Here is a 25,393-nt window from a genome sequence, read left to right on the forward strand (position 1 = left end):
CTTTTTTTTTTTTAACCAGGAGATTCCAGAAATTCTGAAGCTAGAAATTCATATCTAACTTTTTTTTTTTTTTTCTGAGACAGAGTCTTTTTCTGTCGCCTAGGCTAGAGTGCAGTGGCATGATCTCGGCTCACTGCAACTTCTGCCTCCCGGGTTCACGCGAGTCTCCTGCTTCGGCCTCCTGAGTAGCTGGGATTACAGGAGCACACCACCACACCCGGCAAACTTTTGTATTTTTAGTAGCGATGGGGTTTCACCATGTTAGTCAGGCTGGTCTCGAACTCCTGACCTTGTGTTCTGCCCGCCTCAGCCTCCCAAAAGTGCTGGGATTACAGGTGTGAGCCACAGCGCCCGGCCGGGCCGAAATTCATATCTGACTTTTAATCATTAGTCTGATTTTTAAAGATTGGCAATTCATTTTGAAAACTGTTGTGTATTTTGTTTTCAACTTGTGTGCCTCCCATTTTTTACCTCTAAATAATTCAATCATCTACATTTTTAGCTGTGGAGAGTAAGAACACATTAGGTGAATTACCTTGTCCACATAGAGGCAAGGCCAAGATTTCTTCTCCTTTCTTTGATTAATTTAAATTGACAAATAAGCTCTGTATGTATTTATAGGTATACAACATGATGTTCTGAAATATGTATATATGGTAGAATGGCTAAATTGAGCCAATTAACATATGCATTACCTTACATACATATATTTTTTGTGTGTGGTGAGAACATTTAAAATCTACCGCTTTAGTGATTTTCTTTTTTTTTTAGATGGAGTCTTGCTCTGTCTCTCAGGCTGGAGTGCAGTGGCGCCATGTCAGCTCACTGCAAGCTCCGCCTCCTGGGTTCACGCCATTCTCCTGCCTCAGCCTCCAGAGTAGTTGGGACTACAGGCGCACGCCGCCACACCTGGCTAAGTTTTTTTATTTTTAGTAGAGACAGGGTTGCATCGTGTTAGCCAGGATGGTCTCCATCTCCTGACCTCATGAACTGCCCGCCTCAGCCTCCCAAAGTGCTGGGATTACAGGCGTGAGCCACCATGCCCGGCCATGATTTTCAAATACACGACACATTGTTCTTAATAGTCACCATGTTATACAACATATCTCTTGAACTTAAAACTTATTCCTCCTGGCCAGCAAGGCTCTGTTTCAAAAACAAAAAACAAAAAAAACTTATTCCTCCTGCCTAACTGAAATTTTATACACTAGGGATTTCTATTTTCCAATCAGTATTCTCAGGTTGAACTAGGGTTTATTTATTTACAATTTTTTTCTTTTTCTTGTAGATATGGGATCTCACTATGTTGCCCAGGCTGGTCTCAAACTCCTGGGCTCAAGTGATCCTCTTGTTTTGGCCTTCCACAGTGCTAGGATTCCAGGTGTGAGCCACCATGCCTGGCCCTAAAGTTTGTTTTTAATTGAAACTGAAATATAACTATGCAGCTGGGCACAGTGGCTCATGCCTGTAATCCCAGCACTTTGAGAGGCCAAGGCGGGCAGATCACTTAAGGTCAGGAGTTCAAGAACAGCCTGGCCAACATGGCAAAACCCCATCCCTACTAAAAATACAAAAATTAGCTGGGCATGGAGGTAGATGCCTGTAATCCCAGCTACTCAGGAGGCTGAGGTGGGAGAATTGCTTGAACCTAGGAGGTAGAGGTTGCAGTGAGCAGAGATGGCACCACTGCACTCCAGCCTAGACAACAGAACGACTCTGTCTGAATAAAAATAAAAAATAAAAAATAAAATATGGCCGAGCATGGTGTCTCACATTTGTAATCCCAGCACTTTGAGAGGCCAAGGCAAGAGGATCATGAGGTCAAGAGATCGAGACCATCCTGGCCAACATGGTGAAACCCTGTCTCTACTAAAAATACAAAAAATTAGCCAGGCGTGGTGGCTGGCGCCTGTAATCCCAGCTACCTGGGAGGCTGAGGCAGGAGAACTGCTTGAACCCGGGAGGCGGAGGCTGCAGTGAGCCGAGATCACGCCATTGCATTCCAGCCTGGGCAAAAAGAGTGAAACTCCGTCTCAAAAAATAAAAAAATAAAAAATAAAATAAAATGTAACTACGCTTTGATTCCAATAAAACTGAACTAATGTTTTCAAATTTTGATGGTCTTTTTTCCCTTAAAAAATTGTACAAACATTTAAGAGTCACCTTTTTATGTTTTATAAAAACTCAGACTCTAATTGTGGACCTTAGCAACTATTTTATTAAAAATGAAATATTTTTTCCTTTGTTATAAAGAAAATAACTGCTTTGAGTTATAATTCACGTACCATAAAGTTCACATATTGAAAGTACAGAATTCTTTTTTTTTTTTTTTACCTTTTTATTTATTAGAAACCACTGAGGTTTGTGCAAGGGTCGAAAACTTGATCCTCCTCCTTGGCAATGAGCATATCCTCGGGCTTTGTTGGAATGCATCACACCTCTCGTAGCTATAGATGTGCTATATTCCCTGAGTAAAGAGCGTGTCTAACAAATGAGACAAGATGTGAAAGAAAATAGATTTATAAAAGAGCATTACTGGTATTCCTGATATATACAAAAATACTAACCGTATTTAGTTTCTATGTGTTCACTTTCTTCAACATCACTACAGCCCTATAAATAACAGCACTATAAACTTATCTAAAGCAAATTCCACTGGGACATATCCATCAAATTAAATGTGTAAACCCTGACTGGATCTTGGACAGGGGTGGAGGAAACAACTTTGAATAAATTTTTGAGGCAAATGAGGAAATCTGAATAGGGACAATATATTGCTAGATTAGTGTCAAGTTTCTCTGGAAAGTTAACTTAATTATATAACTAATTAGTTAATGTAACTAATTAGTTAATATAACTAAAATATAATTGAAACTAAAATATGACTATGCAGCTGGGCGCAGTGGCTCACGCCTGTAATCCCAGCACTTTGAGAGGCCAGTTATATCAACTAGTTATATTTTAGTTTCAATGGGGTATGATAATGCTATGGTAGTTGTAATAGAACAATGTCCTTATGCTGCTTAAGTGTCACAATGTTCGCAATTACTAATACTTTCCAATTATTCAGCCAGAAACAAATACGTAAATATATAGAGAGATTAAGAAAAAGTGGCAAAATATGCAAACTGCTAAACAAAAGTTAAGGATATGCAGCTATTCATTGTACTATCATTTTTTAAAAAATTTTTAATTTGTGTGGGTACCTAGTAGCTGTATATATTTATGAGGTACAGGGGTCATTTTGATACCAGCATACAATGTGTAATAATTACCTTAAGTTAAATGGGGTATCCATTACCTCAAGCATTTATCCTTGGTGTCACAAACAAGTCAATTATACTCTTTTCGTTATTTTGTATTATTATTTAAAATAGGGTCTCAGTCTGTTGCCCAGCCTGGAATGTGGTGGCACGATCACAGCTCACTATCACCTCAAACTCCTGGGCTCAAGTGATTCTCCCACCGCAGCCTCCCAAGTAGTTAGGACTACAGGTGCATGCCACCATATCCAGCTAATTTTTAAAATCTCTTCTAGAGATGGGGTCTTGCTGTGTTTCCCAGGCTGTTCTCAAACTTCTGGCCTCAAGTGATCTTCCTGCCTTGGACTCCCAAAGTGCAGAATTACTGGCAGGAACCACCACTCCTGGCTCATTGTACTATCCTTTTAATTTATTTATAGGATGGAAAATTTCAAAATAAGAAAGAAACAATTATTTTAAAAGTTAAGCAAATTCAACTGCTAAGTAATGAAGCTCTATATCATAAATGGTTTTTCTGTGTCTTTCCTAATTTTACTTATTACTGCTATTTCAATTTTTTAATTTTTTGAGACAAGGTCCAGCTCTATTGCCCAGGCTGGAGTGCAGTGGTGTGATCTCAGCTCACTGCAACCTCTGCCTCCCGGGCTCAAGCCATCCTCCCACCTCAGCCTCCTGAGTAGCTGGGACCACTACACCCAAGCAATTTTCTTGGTATTTTTTGTAGAGATGGGGTTTCATCACATTGCCCCAGCTGGTCTCGTACTCATGAGCTCAAGTGATCCACCTGCCTCGGCCTCCTTAAGTGCTGGGTTTACAGGTGTGACCCACTGAGCCCGGCCTTATTTTAATATTTATAATACACAGAAATATTAACGTATCAAAACAGTGTCGTCCAACAGAACGCCCTGCAATGATGGAAATGTTTTGTATCTGGGCTGTTCAATAAAGTAGCCATCAGCCACATGCAGTTATCAAGTACTGGAGATGTGGCCAGTATGACTGAGGAACTGAATTTTTAATTAAGTTTAAATGTAAATAGCTACATGTGGTTGGTGGCTGTTGTACTGGTAAGGGCAGTGTTAAGATGTTAAGAACAAAATACAAATTTTATGGTAAATAGTTTCAAATATGTAAAAGAAATAAATTTTAAAAACTAGCAGAAAGTGTAGCAACATGTACAGTTCTTTCTCTTGTATCTACTTCTTAATGGTTGTCATATTTTGAGTATGTATTAATTTTAAAATCAGAAAATAAGCTGGGGCCGGGCATGGTGGCTCACTCCTGTAATCCCAGCACTTTGAGAGGCCAGGGCAGGCAGATCGCTTGAGCTCAGGAGTTGGAGACCAGCATGGGTAACATGGTGAAACCCTGTCTCTAAAACAAAGAAAAAAAATTAGCTAAGGATAGTGGTGCTTGCCTGTAGTCCCAGCTACTCGATGGGGAGTGCCTGAGGTTGGAGGATCGCTTGAGCCCAGAAGGTCAAGGTTGCAGTGAACCGTGTTTGTACCACTGGACTCCAGCGTGGGCAAAAAAGTAAGACACTGTCTCAAAAAAAAAAAAAAAAGAAAATAAACTGGGCATGGTGGTGTGTGCCTGTATTTCTAGCTACTTGGAAGGCAGAGAGGACAGGATTCCCTAAACCCAGTAGTTCAAGACCAGACTGGGTAACATAGCTGTAGATAGAGCTTCTTCTCAAAAAAAAAAAAAAAACAAAAAAACACCACCATAACACAAAATCAGAAAATTTAGACAGGAGCGTGGTGGCTCACGCTTGTAATCCCAGCACTTTCGGAGGCTCAGGTGAGAGGACTGTCTGAGCCCAGGAGTTTGAGACCAGCCTGAGCAACATAGTAAGACCCTGTCTCTACACACACACAGAAAAAAAAGAAAAAAAGAAAATAACTTTAGAAACAATTGGTGCTATATTATCAGCAGAAAAATCAGATTTGCTACTGAAGCTTCATTATAAACACTGAGTTGGTTACATTAACTTTAGCATAGTTATGAAGAAGAGTCACATAAAATAATGTCAGGCAATTAGGGATAAAAGTAAACTTTCTTTTCTTAATTCTAAGGAAATACTATAAACATAAACATTTTAAGTCAAATGGTCTTACATTCCAGTCACCACTGAGGATATCTGCAAAACTTAGAAATTCACTGGCTCTCACAATATCATCAATTTCCATGAAGAAATCTATGTAGTTTTGGTGAAGATACAAATTAAATAAGTCTCCAGGCATGTGTGACATTTCTACTACCTCCTATAAAAAGAAGCATATATACATAAATTTGGTAAAAATGCAATGGTCAAATATATATGCACACGAATAATATATCCTTTGTAACCTATACTAAGTGTCATCAAAGAACTTACCTCAGGTTCAACAAGTAACGTATCCCGTTCATATTCTGATAAATGAGAGGGCAACTGAGGTGAGTCTAATTCTGTTAAAGATGCTCCTATAAAAAATTTCTGGAATTATTAAAGATAATACCTTCTTTATAATTATATAGCACCTCTCATTTGAAGAGTTTGAAAATTTTAGACATACAATACCAACATAGTAAGCAAACTGTTAAAAAATAATAAATAAATAAAAAACAACTGGAAGCAAGCACCTATTTTTTCCATATTAGCAAGAACTAAATTAACAATTCTGATGCTTAGATTATGGCTTCTCTAGACTTAAAATATTCCATTTCCTAATGCACTCCCATTTCACCTTTTTCAGCTTTGGGTTGCTTTCTTCCCTTGATTTCTCATCTCAGTACAGTGGTCTTTACTCTTTTATTTACTATGTAGGAAGATGTTGCTCTCTACATGAAAGAATACGAATTCCATTCACTAATGCAAGAGACGATAAACGTATGTTGGGGAGGAAAAGAAAGGAGAGAAAGCAAAGAATCAGGTGGGAATAGTCACTCAGGTTCAAAGTAAGAGGATCCAGTGACAGAGGAGTGTCCTCACTGCCACCTAAGTGATGCCCATTTTCCTCAGAGGGTATGAAGGTTTCCATTTAGAAATCCCAATTTCTTTCCTTTAGGGTCATCAGACTGAAAACAGGCATTTGCTATCAAAAGGAGGGATTATTTGGGACACTAAAATGGGCAATAGGGAGTGAAAGAACTGAGGGGGAGCAGTCATCAAAAAAGACAGAAAAGGCGATAAACATCTGGTTGGGGAGACAGAAAGCTTGTAAATTAGATAAATACAAGAGGATTGAAAGAAACCTTAAACTACCTGGTAATTTGTCTAAGGCTCTGTTGGCTGGAGCCCAGTGTTAAGAGGGCTTTAGGCTACCAACACTTGCCACTACAAGTCTAGATGATCTGCTCTCTTACCTTCAGCAAACTATAATTTTAAAGATTTACACACATGGATATGGCCTGCAATAGCATGTTTTTACTTTTAATCCTGCTTACGGTCAGAAAATATTCTGATTTCCTACTATGTCTTAGGCCTAGACAAACAGTATCTGACCTAGCTCTAACTCTTAGAGCAGAACCAAAATACATGACATTTTTTTAAAAGTGACATTTTATTTCCATTTTAAGACTATGTGATATCCAACAGATTTTAAAAATGTAAAAATTTCTTACTTTTACAATATAGAATTTTCCCCAAAGCTCTGAAGAGAAACAGAGAAACATCTTTGCCACCAATAGCTTGGACCTCTTGATTTTCAAAAACCCTATCAGGTTTTTTTCTTCGTTTTGATTTTGACAGCACAGCATCTGATTTTAAAGACATTCCTTTTTTCGTTGGCCGTAAGTTGTTTTCTCCTGAATAATATACATCCAAGTGACAATATTTAAATTAAAATATGAAAATTAAAACTAAGAACACTTCAGATACAGTTACACTAAATATTCTAATTACAATATGTTTTCCTAATAAACAAAAATTATAAATGACATTAACTGAGTTGGAATCCTCTTTGGGTTACTAACATTAAAATGGAATAAAGTATTATCTGAAAGTTATTTCATAATGCAGATTTCAAACTTTCACATGCACAATAGCACAATCTCTAATATAGGCTGACATTCCTGATCCAAAAAATTCAAACTCCAAAATGCTCCAAAATACGAAACTTGCAGTGCCAACATGATGCTCAAAGGAAATGCTCATTGGAGCACTCTGTATTTCAGATTTTCAGACAAGGGATTTTCAATTCGTATAATGCAAATATTCCAAAATCTTAAAAAGATCTGCAATCCTTCTATTCCCAAAAATTGCAAATAAAGGATATTCAACCTGTACAGTCACATCGCCTTGGTTTCTCATTGTGTTATGTGCAAGATACTGTTCTTGGCATGTGATACATACGAATTTAATCTTCATAACAACCCTGTGAAGGGAGAATTTTTTTTTTTTTTTTTGAGATGGAGTCTCGCTCTGTTGCCCAGGCTGGAGTGCAGTGGTGTGATCTCGGCTCACCACAACCTCTGCCTCCTGGGTTCAAGCGATTCTCCTGTCTCAGCCTCCCGAGCAGCTAGAATTACAGGTGTATGCCCGGCTAAATTTTTGTATTTTTAGCAGAGATGGGGTTTCACCATGTTGGCCAGGCTGGTCACAACCTCCCAACCACACAAACTGGCCTCCCCAAGTGCTGGGATTATAGGCATGAGCCACCATGCCCGGCCTTTTTTTTTTTTTTTTGACACAGGGTCTGGCTCTATCACCCAGGCTGGAGTACAGTGGCACAATCATAGCTCACTGAAGCCTCAACCTCCAGGCTCAAGCAATCCTCCCACCTCAGCCTCTCAAGTAGCTGGGACTACATGCACCACCATGCTGGCTATATATATATATATTTTTAATTAGAGACAAGGCCTCGCTATGTTGCCCAGGCTGGTATCAGACTCTTGAGGTTGAAGCTTTCTTCCACCTCAGTCTCCTATAGTGTTGGGATAACAGGCGAGAGCCACTGCACCTGACCAATTATTATTAGACAGTTAATGAAATGAGATACAAAGAGGTGAAGTCATTGGCTCAAGGTCATCAGTGAGTGAATGACTGGAATCCAGGCAGCCTGGTTCTGCAACCTATGTTTAACAACCTCTCTACTGATGTTGAGAGTATCCAATTTATGAATATGCATGTGATCAAATTTCTTGGGTTTTTATTTTTTTTCCTTAATTTTTTTGTAGAGACAAGGTCTTGCTATGTTGCCCAGGCTGGTTTCAAACTCCTAGGCTCAAGTGATCCACCCACCTTGGCTTCAGGCATGAGTCACCATGCCTGCCCCAAGTTTCATTTTTAAGTCTAATATTTAGAACTCAAGAGTGCATGGCTTAAAAGCTACCTTGAACAGCAGAAAGAGCACAGATCTGGATTTGAATCAAAATACTGTCTATATCATCAGGTTGATATGAGAATTAAATGAAAAAAACATAATTGCTAACATAGTTCCTGGCCCACTCTTTGATGTCAACTGTCAACGTTAAGCATTAAGTAGTCTGCTAAATGCCTTCTGAAGGAAGACTATGCAGTAAACGATGACCATTACAGTAAAATTGTAACTCACTGCCATTAGTGAAACTATCTTTTTACTACATCTTTCTACATATTAACAGGAAATTTATTAAACATATCTCATAAATTTATATGTTTAACATTAACAGGAAATAAATTTATTAAATATATCTCATAAATTATTATAAAAATAATTTCAGGCCAGATGCGGTGGCTCACGCCTGTAATCCCAGCACTTTGGGAGGCCGAGGCGGGCGGATCACGAGGTCAGGAGATCGAGACCATCCTGGCTAACACGGTGAAACCCTGTCTCTATTAAAAATACAATTAGCTGGGCGTGGTGGCAGCTGCCTGTAGTCCCAGCTACTCAGGAGGCTGAGGCAGGAGAATGGTGTGAACCTGGGAGGCGGAGCTTGCAGTGAGCAAAGATCATGCCACTGCACTCCAGCCTGGGCGGCACAGCGAGACTCCGTCTCAAAATAAATAATAATAATTCCAAAAGTAAACCTACCTCGGCACAGTATTATTAAACTGATTAATGGCTGGCCATTTATTGAACACTTAATATGAATCAAGTACTGTAAGAAGCACTCTATAATAGTGTCACCTCACATATTCTTCATAGAACCCTAAGAGGTAAGTGCTCACATAAAAGGTGAGAAAACAGAGGCACAGAAAGATAAGAGTCACCTGCATAGGCCTATATAACTGGTAAGTGGCAGAGGCAGAATTTTTATCCAGGAAATCTGATTCTAAGTTAACTTTGAAAGGTAAACTATCTCAAACAGAAACAAGGATATATACTATGACATATTCATAGAAGGGTATGTATGCATGTGTATATATTTAATTTTAAGCCACTGTCTCAGTAATAAAGAAGGATAAATAGGTATAGACCAAATGTAAGTTAAAATGTTTGATTTCATTGAATGAATTAAGAGAAAGTCAGTCACCTATATAATGCCACATGACTGTATCTTCCATAGTTACCTTTTGAAGAAGAAAACTGGAGGCTGTTTATTGCACTTCTGATATCACCAGAACATCCTTGACAGAGCAACTCTAGAGAAGTTTTGTCAGGGACAGTAATTTTTCCTCCATTCTAAAATAAGAAAATTAAATTTAAAAAAAAGTATTTTCTTAAAAATAACAACAACAAAAAACCCCAACCTATTTTCTAAACTTAATTAACGTAAATTAGGTTCTTTTAAACTTAAATACTAAAAAGGGCTGGGCACGGTGGCACATTCCTATAATCACAGCAATTTGGGAGACTGAGGCAGGAGGATCACTTGAGCTCAGGAGTCTGAGACCAGCCTAGGCAAGGTAGTAAGACCTTATCAAAACGATTAGCTGGGCATGGTGGCATGCGCCTGTAGTCCCTGCTACTTGGGAGGCTGAAATGGGAGGATCACTTGAGACCTGGAGATGAAGGCTGCAGTGAGCTATGATCTTGCCACTGCACTCCAGCCTGGGCAATAGAGCCAGAAAAAAAAAATTATCTTAAAATAATAATAAAAAACTAAAAAGCCTTCATGCTAAACACTGGTCTATGAATGGTACAAGCTTCAATGACTTATTACAGTTTAAGGTATACTTTCAGGAAATATTAAATACTGTATTATTTTACTTTTTCTCTTTGACCAGGTTGTATTTTGAAGTTTTTACTCTTTCTCACTACGTACACACAGATATATAACAACATATACGTGTACACACAAAAAAACCCTCAAAATGCAACAGACTGTGATAAAATTAAATATACACAAAATAATCTAACTAATTTATGAAATTTACATGAAAATTCCTTTACTGGGGTTATACATTATACAGTCTGGTGAGGATGAAAAAGCCATAATTACACCAATTATTTCTTCTTCTTCTTTTTTAAACCAGAGCCACTTGAACTAACCAATTCACTAAAAAAAAAAATTTTTGTTTTGACACAAGGTCTTACTATATCACACCTGGGCTGGTCTTGAGCTCCCAGGCTCAACAAATCCTCCCACCGCTGTCAGCCTTTGTAGCTGGGACTACAGGCATGCACCATGGCTCAATTTGCAGTTCTCATGCTTATAGTAGAGAAGGTAGATGTTTTTTTAGAGACAGGGTCTAGCTCTGTCCATGACAGACTACAGTCATGTCATCTAGATCACTGCAGCCTCAAACTCCTAGGCTCCAGCGATCATCCTGTCTCAGGCTTCTGAGTAACTGGGACTACAGGAGCACACCACCATGCCCAGGTAAATTTTTTTTTTTTTTTTGGGATACAGAGTTTTGCTCTTGCTGCCCAGGCTGGAGTGAAGTAGCGCAATCTCGGCTCACTGCAACCTCCACCCCCCGGGTTCAAGCTATTCTCCTGCCTCAGCTTCCTGAGTAGCTGGGATTATACGTACCCGCCACCACACCCGGCTGATTTTTGTATTTTTATTAGAGATGGGGTTTCGCCTGTTGGCCAGGCTGGTCACGAACTCCTGACCTCAGGTGATACACCCACCTCGGCCTCCCAAAGTCTTAAGATTACAGGCGTGAGCCACCGCACCTGACCCATTAAATATTTTCAAAACACTAATGGCATAATAATTCATCACAGTAATTGCTACCTGTATTATTGGACTCAGTTTGTTTCTCATTTTTCACTATTAATATCTGGTATTTATTCAGTTAGGTGCTCTACACTAACGTGTTTAATCCTCAAAACAACCTCTCCCTTGGATATTTCCGTCAGTTCCTGTGGTCCTAGCAGTGCAACAAAAATTATGTTTCATACAAGATTTGGTTGATTTATACCAATAGGATTCCCTAAAACCATGACGCTGGGAGCAGAAGGTCCATCAATTTTTTTAAACATCATCTTGATTTGAAATACAGAAAAAATGACGTACTAAAAGTGAAAAGAAGCCGGGCACAGAGGCTCATGCCTGAAATCTCAGCACTTTCAGAGGCTGAGGAGGGAGGATCACTTGAGCCAGGAATTCGAGACCAGCCTGGGCAACACAGAGAGACCCTGTCTCTAAAAAAAATTTAAAAATTAGCCAGGCATGGTGGTACCAGCCTGTAGTCCCAGCTGCTTGGGAGGCTGAGGTGGGAGGAACACTTGAGCCCAAGAGGTCGAGGCTGCAGTGAGCCATGATTATGCCACTGCAGTCCAGCCTGAGCAACAGAGTGAGACCCTGTCTCCAAAAAAAAAAAAGTGACAACAGCTGTATATGAATGTAAATAGACTTTACAATACTGAAGTGTATCTTTGAAAATGGTTAAGATGATAAATTTTATGATACATGTTTTTCACCACAATTAAAAAAAATGTGAAAATAAAAAAGTGACAACAGGACAATAGGAAGAGTTGAATTGTTGATAACTACCATACCTACATGCCAGAAAACATTTTCTTGATGACAGACACAATTTAAAACAGTAAACCAAGCAAAGGAAAAATTTACCTCAATGTGAAAGTGAAAGTTTAATAGTAGAAAAATGTTAAAGATTTTTAAAATCAGTATTTCCTACATTTGCTAAAATGACATGCCTTATGAGTATAATAAAATGTTTTAATTCTAAAAAATTAAAATAACACTCCTTCAGTTTACATAATACTATTTAAGCTAGGCTTTCTATAGTTATCAAGTAAGGTTTAATTAATCAGAGACTTACCTTGTTAGCTTCTATAGTCACTATTCGATTAAGAAATTTCATCATAATTGTTGGTGCCACAGGGTTGAAACTAAGTTTTATAAAGAAAGATAGCAGTTAAATGATTAATTTAAAAATATAATATGTATGTGACCTTTATAAGCAGAAATTTCTTTCTTACCTAATATTTGAGATAGAACACTCTTCCTGAATTTCTTTGGGAAACAATAACCTTTGATTATTATCTCCACTGAGACTGTCCGAGATTATAAATATAAGAGGACATCGACCAATCCTCACATACTTCCTAAAATAACAAAATACAGCAATGTTGAAATTTAAGCCACTTCTCATTTAATTTGGAGTTTTAGAATACTTCACTGAAACCTACCTTAGAACTTCATGTAAAGTATGAGAATCCCGATAAAACTGGTTAGGTAAATCCTATTGAAAATAAAAAATAAATAATAGTATAGTTTTATTCCATTGCAAATTTATTTTTCAAATTTATATTTATTGAGATAGGCAAAAATATATTTATTCAATGTATTTTAAACAGAACTTTCATAGGAAACATGAAATAGATGATATCCAAAACAGTAATATACATCAATGGGGATCCCAATTTTTAGATCAAATTTCTTTGGGTTGCTTTCCAGTTATAGTATTTTCACTAGGAAGTAATTTTCCAAACTTTTCTTTTGTTTTTCTATACTTAAACCATTAAAATTTATAACATTCCTTATCCTACAGCTATTCCATTCAAGTTTACTAGAAGAGACTTTAGGTTTCTACTATTACAAAGCCTTTGTGTTGTATTTTACCAATATCACTACTATAGAGACAAGTTAACGTTATCATGTAAGATATATCTCACAATTGCTTAGTCAATAGCTACAGCAAAATTTTAAAAGTTGGCTGGGTGTGGTGGCTCACATGTGTAATCCCAGCACTCGGGAGGCCAAGGCGGGAGGATTACCTTGAGGTCAGGAGTTTGAGACCAGCCTGGCCAACGTGGCAAAACTCCATCTCTACTAAATATACAAAAATTAGGCCGGCATGGTGGCAGGTTCCTGTAATCCCCACTACTCGGGGGAGGCTGAGGCATGAGAATTGTTTCAACCCAGGAGGCGGAGGTGGCAGTGAGCCAAGACTGCACCACTGCACTCCAGCCTAGGGGTTAAAGCGAGACTCTGTCTCAAAAAAAAAAAAAAAAAAAAGATTTTAGGCCAGGCATGGTGGCTCACGCCTGTAATCCCAGCACTTTGGGAGGCCACGGTGGGCGTATCATGAGGTCAGGAGATCGAGACCATCCTGGCTAACACAGTGAAACCCTGTCTCTACTAAAAAATACAAAAAATTAGCCGGGCGTGGTGGTGGGCGCCTGTAGTCCCAGCTACTTGGGAGGCTGAGGCAGGAGAATGGCGTGAACCTGGGAGGCAGAGCTTGCAGTGAGCTGAGATCGCGCCACTGCACTCCAGCCTGGGTGACAGTGACACAGCAAGACTCCATCTCAAAAAAAAAAAAAAAAAAAAAAGATTTTAAAAGTTGTCCTTACTTCAACCAGAATTATCTTCTTATCAGTTCTCAGATCATCTCCAAGCATTTGTAACTTGTTATACTTTGTCGCTCTTAGTAGAAACTCTTCGAAAACTGCTATCTGAGACTGATAGGGAAACATATGGAAGCTTGATTCTGAAAGGAAACACATAACCACTTTTATTTTCAACAAATGATATACATTAATATTATACATCTGTATGTACACACACACATACTTGATGCATCTCACAATACTGTAGACTGTTTCCTAATTAGGAAAAATCATTTAAATTTAAAATAGGATATTCCTTTCAAAAGACAAGAGTCAACATGTAGCCAGGTGCAGTGGCTCACGCCTGTAATCCCAGCACTTTGGGAGGCCAAGGCAGGTGGATCGCTTGACGTCAGGAATTCAAGAGCAACCTGGGCAACATGGTGAAACCCGGTCTCTACAAAAAAATACAAAAATTAGCCAGGTGCCAGGTGTGGAGGCTTGTGCCTGTAGTTCTGGCTACTTGCAGGGCTGAGGCAGGGGGTGGAGGTAATAGCTTGAGCCCAGGAGGTGGAGGTTGCAGTGAGCCAAGATTGTGTCACTGCACTCCAGCCTGGGTGACAGAGTGAGACCCTGTGTAATATGGAGTTAACTGACCTAAGAACACAGCTGTTGGTATAACATTCATATAATTGGTAAAAATATTTATGACTGTGGCCTACCCAATGAAGAATCTCTAAATGAGTTCAAGCCTATAAATGAATTACCTTCAGTGATAAGGGTTTGGTTTGTTTGTTTTGAGACGGAATCTCGCTCTGTCGCCCAGGCTGGAGTGCAGTGGCGCAATCTTGGCTCGCTGCAACCTCCACCTCCCAGGTTCAAGCGATTCTCCTGCCTCAGCCTCCTGAGTAGCTGGGATTACAGGAACACACCACCACGCCTGGCTAATTATTGAATTTTTAGTAGAGACAGGGTTTCTCCATGTTGGTCAGGCTGGAGTGATAAAGGTTTAACAACAAAAACAGAATAACTGATTAGTGAACTTGAGAATGAGGGAAGCTCTCTGAAGGCATGTTTCATATTGAAGACTGTTTAAGTTAAAGCTTATCAGACTGTCAAAAGTAATGCTACTATTTAGAAAGCAGTAAAAGCCAGATGCAGGAACACACGTCTGTAGTCCCAGCTACCCCAGAGGTTGGGTCATGAGAATCCCTTAAACACTTAAGAAGTTCATTCTAGACAATATAGTGAGACTTTGTCTCTTAAAAAAATAATAATAATAATGGGCCGGGCGTGGTGGCTCACGCCTGTAATCCCAGCACTTTTGGAGGCCGAGATGGTTGGATTACCTGAGGTCAGGGGTTCGAAAACAACCTGACCAACGTGGTGAAACCCCATCTCTACTAAAAAATACAAAAATAAGCCGGGCATGGTGGTGGGCGCCTGTAATCCCAGCTACTTGGGAGGCTGAGTCAGGAGAATTGCTTGAACCCAGGAGGCGGAGCTTGCAGTGAGACAAACCACTGCACTCCAGCCTGGGTGACAGAGCAAGACTCCATCTCAAAAATAATAATAATAGTAATAATAATAATAAAGAAAAGAAAACAGTAAAAGCCCCAGCAGGCTGGGATACTAGTAGCACAAGGGAGTACATTAAAGAAGAGTCCAGAGAAGGGATTTTGAGGAACACTCCACATTAAAATTATCCTTCTACAGAACCCTTTTCCCTTCAAAATGGCCTAGGAGATTTGGCTATCCCTAGTTTCACCACCTAGAGTTGCAATATGAAAAACTATGAAAGATAAAAATCATAGTGCTAAGGTACATAAGCATATGCATGAACTTATAACGTATTACATCTTTAAATTGGTACTATTGCCACGCATGGTAGCTCACGCCTATAATCCCAGCACTTTGGGAGGCAGAGGCAGGTGGATCACTTGAGGCCAGGAGTTCGAGACCAGCCTGGCTAACATGGCAAAACCCCATCTCTACTAAAAATACAAAAACTAGCTGGGTGTGGTGGCACATGCCTCTAATCCCAGCTACTCAGGAGGCTGAGGCATGAGAATAGCTTGAGTCTGGGAGGCAGAGGTTGTACTCCAGCCTGGGCGACAGAGTGAGACTCTGTCTCAAAAAAAATAAAAATAAATAAAATTGTTACTATTATCAATTTTTAAATCGTTATCTTAAGGTCTCCTTCCAAATTCCAAAGACATCTTTGTCTTTTGCTTTCATTTGATATTGTTCTAACAGGTACTTACTGATCTAAGCTATCTTGTTGGGGGGCAAGTTCTTTTTAACACATCTTAAGGCTTGATTTAACAAATAAAATATCTTAGTTAATACTGTCTAACCTCCTAGCCAGATCTTAGAAAAAAGCAGATAAATAATGCAAACAGAAGAATATGTTAACAAAACAGTTAAGACTTAATCTTCAAAAAATTCCATTGTCTTCCATTGGAGACATGCTTTCTTTCCTTCTCCTGAAATAACTTTTATTTATTTATTTTTTGAGACAATGTCTCATTCTGTTGCCCAGGCTGGAGCACGATGGTACCACTATAGCTCACTGCAACCTTGAACTCATGGGCTCAAGTGACCCTCACACCTCAGCCCTTGAGTAGTTAGAACTACAGGTACACAACACTATACCTAGCTAATTTTTTTATTTTTGTAGACAGGGTCTTTGTATGTTGCCCAGCCTGGTCTTTAACTCCTGGCCTGAAGCAATCCTCCTGCCTCAGCCTCCCATGTGACAGCCATCGCACCTGGCCTGTGAAATTCCATCCCTCTGAAAGCGAGAAGTATGGGAAAAAATGCACTCATAGAACTTTATCTGAAAGCTCCCTTAAGCACAGGTTTGCCCCACTACTCCCACTACCTTCACAGCAAATCTTACCAGTATTAAACATCCCCTTGAAATCATCTTTTTGGAAGTCTGGTAAAACTGGATTAATCCACTCTTGTACTTGAATACCATGCTCCTTTGATAGTATTTTTAAGGTCGTTGTCTTTCCACATCCAGGAGGACCTGTTATTAATAAAATAGATCCACCCTAAAATCAAATACAAATATTAATTAAAAAACAAAATCACTGGAATGCTAGAATATTATTTCTGACTTTTCATTCTAAACATATTTACTTCTATAAATATTTGCTGAATGTCTCATATAAGCACATTAAATTTCATAATAATGCTTGCTGGAATAAACCAGCTTTATTTTTTTCTTTTTTTAAAATTGCCCTTTTCCCCCCTTTTCCATACAAAAACATCTGCAAATATGGAAATAAGAGAATCTTAATTCTTCAACTCTCAATTCCGCTTCTGATAATTTCTCAATTTTTGCATTATGTCCCTCCCAAGGACTATTTAGTAGCCAAACACTAAACTTTGGCTAAATTAGGGAGGTGATGTCTGAAACAAAGATTTTTAGAGGTTACCTGAACTCATAAAATTTATTCTTTTTTTTTTTTTGAGACGAGTCTTGCTCTTTCACCCAGGCTGGAGTGCAGTGGCATAATCTCGGCTCACTGCAAGCTCCGCCTCCCGGGTTCACGCCATTCTCCTGCCTCAGCCACCCGAGTAGCTAGGACTACAGGCGCCAGCCACCACGCCTGGCTAATTTTTTTGTATTTTTAGTAGAGACAGGGTTTCACCGTGTTAGCCAGGATGGTCTCGATCTCCTGACCTCGTGATTTGCCCGCCATGGCCTCCCAAAGTGCTGGGATTACAGATGTGAGCCACCACTCCCAGCAAAATTTATTCTTAATATAGACATCTCATTGGATGATATAAGTTACTGTTATACAAATACAATATTCTTATGGAAAGACCTCAGTTTGGTTATTAGATTCTTTAAGAAATGCATATTAAGACACATATTTGGGAAGAGCATGGCGGCTCACACCTGTAATCCCAGCATTTTGGGAGGCTGAGGCAGACGGATTCCTTGAGCCCAGGAGTCTGAGACCAGCCTGGTCAACACGGCAAAACCCTGTCTCTACAAAAAAAATACAAAAAATTAGCTGGGCATGGTGGTGTGCGCCTATAGTCCCAGCTGGTCAGGAGGCTGAGGTGGAAGAATCACTTGAGCCTGGGAGGTGGAGGCTGCAATGAGCCAAGACTGTGCCGCTGCACTCCATCCCGCACATTAGAGTAAGATCCTGTCTCAAAAAAAAAAAAAGGAAAAAAAAGAAACATATTTACCAGAGATAGGACTCTAACGAGAGACTAGAGGTTGTGGATCCCAGTAACATTCCCTCATACCGTAAATTTGATAAAAAAAAAAAAGTTAAAGCTACCGAAATATCAAAAGATTTCCTACATACAATGGTAGGCTGTAATTCTTGTTTGTTTTCCTTTAATAAGAACCTATGTACTTGGACAAAGAGAACCTGCTCCACTTTTGAAAGGGGCAGTGCATGAGTTATAGCGCTGTTCACCATGAGTTCAAACTATATGGATCAACAATATACAGTCATGTGCCAGATAATCAACTTTCAGTCAATGATGAACCACATATAAACAGTAGTCTCATAAAATTATAATGGAGCTGAAAAATTCCCAGTAACAATAATGCAAAACATCACTCATGTCTGTGGTAATGCTGGTGTACACACACCTACTGTGCTGTATAAAAGTGTAACACGTATATCTCATTATGTGTAACACATAATGCTTGATAATTATAATAAACAACTATCTTACTGGTTTATGTATTTACAGTGCCCATCTTTATTATTAGAATCTACTTGTTTTTAAAAAAAAAAGTTGGCCGGGCACAGTGGCTCACGCCTATAATCCCATCACTTTGGGAGGCCGAAGCAGGCGGATCATCTGAGGTCAGGAGTTCAAGACCAGCCTGGCCAACATGGAGAAACCCCATCTCTACTAAAAATACAAGAACTACCCGGGTGTGGTGGTGAACTCCTGTAATCCCAGCTACTCAGGAGGCTGAGGCAAGAAAATCGCTTGAACCCGGGAGGCAGAAGTTGCAGTGAGCCAAAATTGCGCCACTGCACTCCAGCCTGGGCAACAAGAGTGAAACTCTGTCAAAAAAAAAAAAAAAGAAGTTAACTATAAAACAGCCTCAGGCAAGTCCTTCAGGAGGTACTGCAGAAGAAGGCACTGTTGTCATAAGAGATGACAGCTCCTTACGTGTTGTTGCCTCTGAAGACCTTCCAGTGGACAAGATGTAGAGGTGGAAGACAGTGCTATTAATGATCCTAATCCTGTGTAGACCTAGGCTAATAAGTGTGTTTGTGTCTTCATTTCTAATTTTAAAAGAAGCTTAACAAAATTTTTTTAAATACAAAAAAAGTTTATAGAATAAAGATATAAAGACAAAATATTTTTGTACAGCCGTACCATTTATTTGTGTTTTAGGCTAAGTGTTATTATCAAAGAATCTAAAAGTTTATAAAGTAAAAAAGCTACATAAAGTCCTTCACATGGCCTTTACAAAAAGTTCCAGTAAGTGAAGGTTAATTTATTAAATAAAAAACTGTTTAAGTTTAGTGTAGCCTAAGTGTACAATGTTTATAAAAGTCTACAATAGTGCACAGTAATGTCCTTGGACTGTCACTAACCACTCACAGTCACTGACTTAACCATTTTCCAGTCCAAGCTCCATTCATGGTAAGTTCCCTATATAAATGTATAATAGCATTTTTTTTTATCTTTTATAACCATGTTTTCACCAAAAAAAATTTTTTTTTTTTTGAGACAAAGTCTCTGTTCTGTTGCCCAGGCTGGGGCGCAGTGGCACTATCTCAGCTCACTGCAACTTCCGCCACCCGGTTTCAAGTGATTCTTGTGCCTCCCATATAGCTGGGACTACAGGCACACACCACCATGCCTGGCTAATTTTTGCATTTTTAGTAGAGATGGGGTTTCACCATGTTGGCCAGGCTGGTCTCGAATTCCTGACGTCAGGTAATCCACCCACCTCGACCTCCCAAAGTGCTGGGATTATAGGCCTGAGCCACCAAGCCCGGCCTTTTTACTGTACTTTTTAATGGTATGCTTTAGGTATGTTTATTTACACATATAGTTCCCACTGTGTTATAATTGCCTACAGTATTCAATACAGTAACAAGCTATACAAGTTTGTAGCATAGGAGCAAGAGGCCATACCATATAGCCTAGGTGGAGGTTTGTGTAACTACACTCTATGATATTCTCACAACAATGAAGTCACCTAATGACACATTTCCCAGAATGTGTCCCCATTATTAATTGAAGCATGACTGAACATTAAATAACTTTAAATAAAAACACATATAAAACAAGGCTATATATTGATGGGTTGACAAAAATGTTATTACCAGAGGTTTGCAAAAACCTAATTTAGTGTTTTTCTTAGAAATAATAGTTCAGTATTTGCTAATTCAGCAACTTTACAGAACATAACTACCTTGAATAATGAGAACTACAATACCAGACAGATCACTTCTTTACAAAGAAAAAGAAGCCTATGCACAGGTATTATACATTTTTCTCATGTAATAATATACTTAAGTGACTGTTTTCTGACAGAGTGGGTAGAGCCACATAGCAAGTTTCCCTTCCAGTAAGAGAACTAGGAGGTAGTTTCTTATCAGGACATTATAATGTGAAGAATCTTGTTAATCCCATTTGTCTACACTGTAACAGAATTTTACTGAATTTTGAAGGAAAGAAGCTGTCCTGAAAAATTAAACTCTGCAAATATTTGGTATATCGTATTTAAAATAAATTTTGAAAAGTAAATTTCATTTGCCCATTGATAAATCTAGATCTTACCAATTTTTTTGAATAAAAACATTTTCTAATTACTGACATCACTGAAACTTCTGTAAAATAAATGGTAAGTGATTTGGGCCAGGCATGGTGTGGCTCATGCCTATTAATTCTGACACTGTGGGATGCCAATGTGGGAGGTCTACTTGAGGCCAGGAATTCAAGACCAGCATGGGCAACACCATAAGACCCCATCTCTACAAAAAAATTTTTTTTTAATTAGCCAGATGCGGTGGCACACGCTTGCAGTCCCCAGCTACTCAGGAAGCTAAGGTGGGAGGACTGCTTGAGCCCAGGAGTTCAAGGCTGCAGTGAGCTATGACAGCACCTCTGCAATCCAGTGTAGGCAACCGTCTCTAGCAAGACCCTGTCTCTAAAAAATTAATAAACAAATAAACAGAGTATATGATTAAAGTCCAACTCCTTAGGGGGAAAACTTTTGAAACCATAAAGAAAATACTTTTCCCAATACATACATACATACATACATATATATATACACACACACACATATATACATATATATACATATATACACATATATACATATATATACACATATATACATATATATGTACATAAATACATATATATATATGTACATATATACCTAAGTTTATCCAGCTGGTAGAATAATAATAGTAACACCAATGTAGGTTTATGATGTGACAATGTTTATACTGACAGAGTATTGTTAAGTGAGAAAACACAATGGACACTGAAAAATAAAAACTATTAGCTAAGCTGACCAAAAACAAATCAATGAGAAAAAGCCTGGATGTAAGAGGTGTCTCAGATAGACTGCCCAAAAATCTGTATTCGGAGATGAGAGATGAGATTTCTATGAAACATCAGAGGAATACCAATGCTGACACTGAAAATCCATCTTGAATTCATGATCTTAGCCCTAAACCAAAAGGTTTAGATCCACAGGCCAGAGAGAAAGCAGCTTGGTTCAAGAGAGAAGGATTGGCTGGGTGTTATGACTCACAGCTGCAATCCCAGCACTTCGGGAAGCCGAGGCGGGTAAATCACCTGAGGTCAGGAGTTCAAGACCAGCCTGGCCAACATGGTGAAACGCTGTCTCTATTAAAAATACAAAAATTAGCTGGGTGTGGTGGCACATGCCTGTAATTCCAGCTACTCGGGAGGCTGCGGTAGGAGAATCGCTTGAACCCAGGAGGCAGAGGTTGCAGTGAGCCAAGATCATGCCACTGCACTCTAGCCTGTGTGACAAAGCAAGACTCTCTCGAGAAAAAAAAAAAGAGAGAAGGATCTGTTACCATCAAAGCAACTAAAACACCAACTCCTTCATCTCAAGGTTGAAAACTAAAGGAAAGACCTAATGTAAACAATGGACTCTGGGTGTTAGTGATGTGTCAATGTAGGTTCATCAATTTTAACAAATGTACTACTCTGGTGAGGGAAGGTTAGTAACGGGAGAAGGCTATGCATGTGTGGGGGCAGGGCATATGAGGTACATCTCTGTACCTTCTACCCAATTTGGCTGTGAACCTAAAACTGCTCCAAAAATAAGTCTATTTTTTAAAAAAGGAAAAGATACAAAACTTATCCTGCCTTTCTAGTTGGAAATGGATTTCAAGGTAACTAAACAACCCTAGCTAGTGATGGCAAACTTTTCTTTGTAGAAAAATGCCAGTAATAACTGTAGAAATAACAGAACTATAAGAAAGTCACTACTGTACAACTCTAATAAAATAAGTGATTCAGGCAAGGATTGAAAAACTGAAGCTACAGCACTTAGGTGGACGACTGATGGAGAACTGGGCACTCACATGCTGCCACGGTATCTCCCCATGGATTATGTGTCAGTTGTGAGGGAAAGTTACTCTACAATGAAGATTTTTGACTTTCATCTCTTTGATCTAGTGACCAAACTTAAGACAGTAGGAGAACCACAAATACTTTCCAATTTGACGCCCTATACAACATACAACATGACCTTTATTCTTGCAAAAATGTTCAGCTTGAGTCTAATCAAGCCCTTGATTCAAAATTTCAGGTTATAGGAAATGCAGGATAGACGAACAAGTTAATCATCATTAGGAGGAAACAACCTAACAAATCCAGTGTGAGACTTCTACAAGTCAACCGGCCTGGTCTCCTTCATAAGTCAGTGCCTTGGAGAAAGGAAAGGGTTAGTAAACTATTATTAGATTCAGGGAAAAAAAAAAAGGCCTAAGATATATAACAGCCAAATGCAACGTGTGATCCTATCCTGTTTGAAACAAACCAGCTACAAAAGACATTTTGGGGACAAATGCAGAAACGTGAATATGAATTGATCATTAGACAGCATTACGGCATCCTGGTTAACTTTGTTAGAATAATGGTATGCATAATTAATTAGGAAAATCATTTTTTTAAAAAAACACAGAGACATACTGAAGTATCTAAAAGTCTAACTGAAATGTCACAATGTTTATAATTTACTTTAAAATACTTAAGGGGGAAACAATGAGCATATTCTATATATTTTTTTATTATTCTATTTTCTTTTATGCTTGAAAAAATCTCAAAATAAAAAACATTTAAAAAGGGAGACTGATGGAAGGAGAGAATATTCTACCTTGGGGGTTCAAGGTAATTGTGCAGTAAGGAAGTGAAACAAAAAATATCAGTCTAAAATAAATAATGACTGTTTTTGGCTATATTTAGTAGAGAAACTAACATGTAATTTGCCTGCTTTCCTCAGCCTGAGATAATCTGATGTGCTAAATACACTAGCACCCTAATTGGTTTACTTATTCTTTATGCTAACAATAAGACATAAAGAAAAAGAGTTACAAATAAAGGGGAAAACTCAAAGTCTCTGAGTCTTTCAGTCAAGTTGGAAGTAGTAAAGTCAGGAAGCTTTCTTTTTCGCTTTTTGTTTTGTTTTGCTTTTTACGGTTTTTGGTATTGCTCTGTTGCCCAGGCTAGAGTGTACTAGTGTGACCACAGCTCACTGCAGCTTCCACCTCCTGGGCTCAGGCGATCCTCCCACCTCAGCCTCCCAAGTAGCTGAGACCAGAGGCATGCACCACAATGCCCAGCTAATTAGCTGTAGAGACAGTCTCCCTATGTTGCCCAGGCTGCTCTCAAACTCCTGGGCTCAAGTGATCCTCCTGCCTTGGCCTCCCAAAGTGCTGGGATTACGGGCATGAGTCACCATGCCCCACTAGGGAGCTTTCTACTGCAGGAGATCTAGACTTATTTTGAACAAAATCATCATAAAACTTTAACTTCTAACAACACACTGTAAGTCAGAAAAATATTTGATGTTAAATATTTAAAAACACATTTCTTAGTTACCTGTTTTGGTTGCCTTTCTAAAACTTGAGCTTTTAACCAGGTTTCGACTTCTTCAATTTTCTTTTTATGCACAGCAAGTTCATGCTACAACAAAAATTTCGAATTTAAAACAAAACTTAACTGAAGATTTTTTGGTACATCAGCACATATGAACCTAAGCATTATTAACGAAAAGAAGTAGCAAATCAGTAACAATCTATATAATAAAATGATCCTTTTGATTATACTTGATTTTTATACTATTATGGAAAAATTATATTCTTAAGTTGATACCTCTGTATGATAATTTTGGCAAGTTTGCAGTTATAACATTTTTTAAAATTCAGAAATACACTTTGAGAAGACAGTAGAGAGGAGTATTACATTTAGTACAAAAATTTTTAAAAAGATCAATTCTATGTTGGGATTAAATTAAATCTAAGACAACTAATCATACAACTTTAGAATAACTATTGAGAAAAATCTAAGCCTTGGAAAATAAAAAAATCCAGAATTTTTTCTAACACTTAGAAAGATTCTTATGAGTAAAAAATCTGAAAATGTACATCCCTCTGCCTCCCATCTACCCTTATGCACCCTGAAATTAAATTATGTAGATATGTCTGCATGCTTTTCAGTACCTGAGTTTCTGGTTTATATTTATCCACCCATGGTTCATTTTCAGAAAGATATTCTTTTGAATTTTCTAAACCATAAATCTGTTCTAAGGAAGATAGATTTCCTCTTTTTCTCGCTGGAAATCTGCTGCTTTCTAATGTAGAAGGCCCATTTTTTCTTCTATGACTTGAGTTATTCACACCTAATGATGTGGCAGTAATAGTAGAGACGCCTCCACACTCTAGAAAATCATCAAATGATGGGTCAACCCAGTCTGTTACCTGAAAAAAAAGAAATCATGTAAATATAATCACATTTTCTCCCATCTATTCCCCCAAATAACTGAACTACTCTGGAAACAACATATTCATAAATTTATAACCTTTAAAACTAAAAAAAAAAAAAAAAAAAAAAATTTTTTTGAGACCGGGTCTCACTTTGTCACCCAGGCTGGAGTGCAGTGGTATAATCTCAGCTCAAGCAATCCTCCAGCCTCAGCCCCTTGAGTAACTGGGACTATAGGCATGCACCACCATGCCCAACTAATTTTTTTGTATTTTTTGTAGAGATGGGTTTTTGCCACGTTGCCCAGGCTGGTCTCAAACAATTCTTGGGCTCAAGTGATCCTCTCACATCAGCCTCCCAAAGAGCTGGGATTAAAGGTATGAGCCACCATACCCGGCCTAAAAATCTTACAAATTAACTCTTTTTAAATAAAACTCTGTCTGTAATAGTTGTTTTTCTACTTTACAGTAAGTGCAAGTGCATACTTGTCTACTTGAC

General features: G+C 38.6%; 1 protein-coding gene across 24 annotated transcripts in view; it reads right to left on the reverse strand.

Moving 5' to 3' along the window:
- Nucleotides 1-25,393, reverse strand: part of RAD17 (RAD17 checkpoint clamp loader component) — a 45,344-nt gene that overhangs the window by 15,881 nt on the left and 4,070 nt on the right. For all 24 annotated transcript variants that reach the window (XM_063810389.1, XM_063810393.1, XM_063810392.1 and 21 more), the window contains 12 exons: nt 24,634-24,891; nt 24,014-24,097; nt 16,815-16,971; nt 13,937-14,073; nt 12,770-12,822; nt 12,560-12,685; nt 12,400-12,469; nt 9,736-9,847; nt 6,867-7,049; nt 5,641-5,726; nt 5,381-5,527; nt 2,335-2,484 (listed from right to left, as the gene is read on the reverse strand). In XM_063810389.1, the coding sequence (XP_063666459.1) occupies nt 2,335-2,484; nt 5,381-5,527; nt 5,641-5,726; nt 6,867-7,049; nt 9,736-9,847; nt 12,400-12,469; nt 12,560-12,685; nt 12,770-12,822; nt 13,937-14,073; nt 16,815-16,971; nt 24,014-24,097; nt 24,634-24,891 (1,563 nt within the window). The remainder of the gene's footprint in view (nt 1-2,334; nt 2,485-5,380; nt 5,528-5,640; nt 5,727-6,866; nt 7,050-9,735; nt 9,848-12,399; nt 12,470-12,559; nt 12,686-12,769; nt 12,823-13,936; nt 14,074-16,814; nt 16,972-24,013; nt 24,098-24,633; nt 24,892-25,393) is intronic.

This window comes from Pan troglodytes, chromosome 4 (assembly GCF_028858775.2).
Source record: "Pan troglodytes isolate AG18354 chromosome 4, NHGRI_mPanTro3-v2.0_pri, whole genome shotgun sequence".
NCBI classification, from domain to species: domain Eukaryota; kingdom Metazoa; phylum Chordata; class Mammalia; order Primates; family Hominidae; genus Pan; species Pan troglodytes.